This window comes from Gossypium hirsutum, chromosome D11 (assembly GCF_007990345.1).
Source record: "Gossypium hirsutum isolate 1008001.06 chromosome D11, Gossypium_hirsutum_v2.1, whole genome shotgun sequence".
Classification (NCBI taxonomy): Eukaryota; Viridiplantae; Streptophyta; class Magnoliopsida; order Malvales; family Malvaceae; genus Gossypium; species Gossypium hirsutum.
In genome coordinates this window covers 19,918,570-19,923,114 of record NC_053447.1, presented here as the reverse complement: position 1 = coordinate 19,923,114, position 4,545 = coordinate 19,918,570, and the positions used below count along the sequence as shown (strand labels likewise).

The 4,545-nt window shown below is 33.1% G+C and overlaps 1 protein-coding gene across 12 annotated transcripts; it reads left to right on the top strand.

The window, feature by feature from the left end:
* The first annotated feature begins 448 nt into the window (after nt 1–448).
* On the top strand, nt 449–4,059 carry LOC107944346 (uncharacterized). Of its 12 annotated transcripts, XM_041106414.1 has the most exons (11): nt 458–590; nt 723–892; nt 976–1,071; nt 1,169–1,363; nt 1,444–1,550; nt 1,660–1,704; nt 2,563–2,684; nt 2,968–3,098; nt 3,197–3,310; nt 3,417–3,485; nt 3,588–4,059. In XM_041106414.1, exons 2-7 carry the CDS (start codon nt 770–772, stop codon nt 2,576–2,578), a joined length of 582 nt encoding a protein of 193 aa, XP_040962348.1. In that variant the 5' UTR covers nt 458–590; nt 723–769; the 3' UTR covers nt 2,579–2,684; nt 2,968–3,098; nt 3,197–3,310; nt 3,417–3,485; nt 3,588–4,059. The 12 variants fall into 12 exon arrangements, with proteins under 12 accessions (XP_040962353.1, XP_040962348.1, XP_040962347.1 ...); XM_041106419.1 differs by lacking the exon at nt 1,660–1,704 and having other exon boundaries at nt 449–590; XM_016878169.2 differs by lacking the exon at nt 458–590 and having other exon boundaries at nt 616–892; nt 997–1,071.
* The last annotated feature ends 486 nt before the right edge of the window (nt 4,060–4,545 follow it).

The following is a 4,545-nucleotide window of genomic DNA, read 5'->3' as shown; positions in this document are numbered from 1 at the left end:
GTTTCATTACAAGAATTTAATTTATTAGTGGCGTTTCTTCTGTAAACGCCGGAAAAGGTAACATTAGCGGTGTTTATGACTAAAAAATATTTAATCTAAACCATTTGATATATTTAAATATTAGATTTAAAAAAATTAATGTTTTATAAAATCACTTAACTAATAATTTTTAACAGACAAAATAAAAGATTTTTTAGCATAGCAAAACAGTGTCGTTTTATTCCAAATAAAATATTTTTTTTGCTGCGTTAGCGGCATTTTTTTAAAAAACGCCACAAAAAATAATTTTATTTTAAAAAATAGTACTATTTTATATGCTAAAACAGTGTCATTTTATTCTAAATAAAATAATTTTTTACGGCATTTTTCATAAAAATGCAACAAAAAATTTTGCTTTAAAAAAAAATGGCGCCATTTATAAATTTTCCCCCTGAAATATTTCCCCCCTAAAATCCCTAATTTCCCCCCTTGAAACCCCCAACTTTACAAACACACCGTCCTCTAAAACTTTTAACTCCATGCCTATTGCTATTTTTGCTTCTTCCTTATATTTTTTTTCTGATGAGACTCTTAATCTTTACATACAACAGGTCTCTTCTTCCCTATATATTCTTTTTCTGATATTATATGTATATATATATGGAGTAGCAAAGTTTTGATTTATTATGGTATGGGGGGTTTTGATTTGTTTTCTAATGGGAAAAGGAAATGATAATTGACAGGAACTTTGTGATACTAGGAGGAGAGGAGGGGTTCCAAATGCTCGTTGATGCCTTGGTTTGGGATTCAGATGCCTTACGTTGTTGCATATTGCATCATGTTCCTTCAATTGGCCATGCTTGTCTTTGGGAATCATGGATCACTTAATCTCCTGGGAATGTTAAAATCAGAAGTAACTAATATTTCTCATCCATTTTCTAAGAATTTTCAGCTGTGTGTGTGTGTTTTTTTTTGTTTCTATTTTAAATCTTACAGGCAGAGAAGGTATTCAACCAGGACATGTTTTTCAAGACGACTGTCAAATATGTTGGAGAGCCAATGACCCACTTGGAATCTATTGCTTCCTCTGCGGTATTTCTTCCTCCCCGGTGCTGCTCTTCGTAAATCAAAGTTAATGAAGATTTACTTAGATTTCTTCGTTTTCGTTGATTATATCATTGAAGAGCAGCTGAAGAAAAGCCTGTCTTCTGTTCAAATAAATGGAGGTGAAACTTTAAATGTGCAGCACAATAAGAGCTCTGCTTCTGTTCAAATAAATGGAGGTGAAACTGTAAATGTTGGAGTGGAGGTAGCTAATTCGGAAGTAGAATACATTGAATCTGAGAACTTGAGTGATCTAGAAGATGTTGATACATGTCTTAAGGTATAATTTACTTTCAGTTTACACTTCAATTTCTAATATTTGGTGTACTGTTTGCTGATTTGCATATATACCTATTTCAGAAGCTCTTACATGGACTTGACTTTAAAGATTGGATTCTGGTTGTTGAAACACTCAATAATGTTCGTCGATTATCAGTATTCCATAAGGAAAGAATGCATAGTATGCTGTAAGCCTCCAATTCTTACTTGGTTATCTGACTAGAAATTAAGACTAGAGAATCGGGTGTCTTAGATTTAATTTGACTAGTGCATTATGTTCCTTGTTCTAATGTGCAGGGGTGATTTGATCCCTCTTGTAGTTAAGTCCTTGAAGAACCCTAGGTATTATAAAGATACTCACTGAACATTTATAATTTACCATTATGGTGGGGGATTTTTACTGCAAACAAAGGGTCAAAATTTAAAGAAGATTGCATGAAAACCATATGGCAACGAGTGGACTGTGAGAGATCCTATAAAAGTGTGAGAGACGGATTCGTTTTTGTGATAAGGCAATAAAGAGAGTAGGTCCAAAGCCAGAAAAAGAAAAAAAAAACGATGAGTAATTATTTCACCAATATACTCAACTCATTAATGATTATTTTGATGTATAATCTTTTATAACTTTTTTTTCCCTTATTTTATCTGGAAGGAAGTCCATTTTTTTCCAGTCTTAATCAAGGTCCATGGCCCCTTGGTTAAATGGGAAATTTTCATTTTTAGTCTCTCCTAAATATTAATATTGTAAATTTAAGCCTTTTACCCCTTGGATAAATGGAAAAATTATATTTTTGGCTGCTCCTAAAATTTTTTAGCTTTAGCTCCCTCATACAAAGTTCATGGCTTCGTCCCTGTTCTGCAGAATACTGTACATGGAGTTTTTCTGAAAATAGAACAGCATAGTTAGGAAGTCATTATATGCTTAATGTGCTAGTAATTTGTTGGTAAGTAGATGAAGTTTCTGTTTATTTGAACTTTGGTTTTACTTTATGCTAAATGTTGGTAGGGCATATACTAGTTGATGTACAGGCTCGTGACTGGTAGCATGCCCGCATTTGTCTACATGTATTATGTGCCTGTCAATTATTATACATGGTTTAATCAAGCTCATAACCAGTTGATGTAAAAAATTCATTTGATTATGCTGTGCTGGGTGGATCTTCTAAAATTGCTGCCATTCTTGTTACATATCCATTTCAGGTATGCATCCTTATAATTGGTGTGAAGTCTTTGTATAACCTCATTTTCTCTTCGTTGGCTGGTCATGATGCCTTATGAGGTGTGCGAAATTTTTTTTTCAAGTTATTCGAACTCGATAATAGGTAAACGAGAAGTTAAATCCTTTCATTTACAAATGCAAAGTACTATATTTTATCACAGTCTGTAATTTAAATCCCATTATTGAGTTTAGAGCCATGGTATTAGTCTAAGTAGAATGCGAATTCGAATTGAATTATGCAATGGAAAAGCTTTACATATTGTATTGCGAAAAGTCGTATCTCCATAATTACACAACTCTTACATGTCTGCTTGAGATCTGGTTGATAATGTTTTATGGGAAGGACTTTATAAATTGTAACTGCTCACATTTTCTATTATTTACAGTTGTTGTTAATAAAAGAAGTTGGAGCTAGTTTATCCATCTACTAGCACGTTTAAAGAATTAGAGCTATTGCATGTCTTGTTCCATTGGACTCTGCATCTGGAACCCATGTGAGAGCTACAAAATGATAAAAGTAAAAGTTTGAAGTTTCAAATGTTTTCTGAATAATTGTATTGCCTTAGTACTATCTGTTGTGGCTAAATAGTAATATCCATGCAATTTGATTTACAGGTGTTGATGGTGGATTTGACAACAATGAACTAGAATATGAAGAAACTCACAAAATAGTCATTTTGCCTAGCTGCTTGAAATCTTCCTTTTCCATCTGTGGAGTTGCCTGAGAAGGTATGGATTGTCTCATTTTTTATTTTTAAAGAACTTTAAAATCAGAAGTACATATTCTTCATCTTGGACAGTAACCTAGCTTGGTTATCCAATACGAATACTGTAGGTAAGGTTGGCAGTTGATGCTATTTTAATGGCTGAGGGTGCTGAACGAAAAGAGCATATGGGTATTAAGGTGATTTTTTTAAGTGTTTCTAACTTTTTTTGAATAATTAAATTGGGGTTTTCTTTATCTGAAATATTGATGGATGTTTTGGCATTTGAATTTCATGATTAGGGTTTAACGAAGCTTCTAGCAGACAATGAGCCAAAGGCCATGAAGGAACAAAAATTAGAGAGCTATTTCGGCCGCAAGATTGCCATGTAGTTACTCAAAGAAGGCAGATGCTACTGTAGTTACTCAAGATTGCCATGTAGTTACTCAAGATTGCCATGTAGTTACTCAAAGAAGGCAGATGCAAGAAGCCATGGAGGTATTTTTCTTTGGTCAAACATGGAGTGATAAGTAAAGTTTTCTTTTGTTGTTTCATCACTATGGAAAATTAAGGTGCTGTTGTTTTTATTATTAGACTAGAAATAAGGACATTGAAATAAGGTAGCCAAAATTTTGTCACCTATCAGTAATAGATACTTGTAGAGTTCAATCAATTCAACACCGCAAGAAAACGGAAGCTTATGTATAATAACTGTATTTGTAGTACTGATTTTTGTTATATAATAATGAAAGGAATATATGTTCTTTTCCTGTATAATGAAATTTATTTATTTATTTATTGTTAGGAAATTTAATTGTTTATGTTAATTTATTTATTATAGGTGAATGTTGAAATTTATTACTATAATTTAATGTTGAAATTTATTACTATAATTTATTTTACTTTTATTGTTAATGAAAAGTAATGCATTCAAAATAAAATTTGACCTTTCCATTTGTTATTACAAAAATTTATTTAATAAAAAGCGGAATGGCACTTTTAGCGGCGTTTGTGAAAAAAGCGCCGCTAAAGGTCCTGATCTATAGTGGCGTTTGTAGGAAAAGCGCAGCTAAAGGTTTTGATCTATAGCGGCGTTTGTGGGAAAAGCGCCGCTAAAGGTCGATCTATAGCGGTGTTTTTGGGAAAGCGCCGCTAAAGGTCCTGATCTATAGCGGCATTTGTGGGAAAAGCGCCGCTAAAGGTCCTGATCTATAGCGTCGTTTTTGGGAAAGCGCCGCTAAAGGTCTTGATCTATAGTGG

Excerpts from the sequence above, each read along its gene's own strand:
- LOC107944346 (XM_041106414.1), top strand. The coding sequence starts at position 770 with ATGCCTTGGTTTGGGATTCAGATGCCTTACGTTGTTGCATATTGCATC. Across the intron at positions 893-975 it reads TGGGAATGTTAAAATCAGAA|GCAGAGAAGGTATTCAACCA; the intron begins GTAACTAATATT and ends TAAATCTTACAG. Across the intron at positions 1,072-1,168 it reads AATCTATTGCTTCCTCTGCG|CTGAAGAAAAGCCTGTCTTC; the intron begins GTATTTCTTCCT and ends ATTGAAGAGCAG.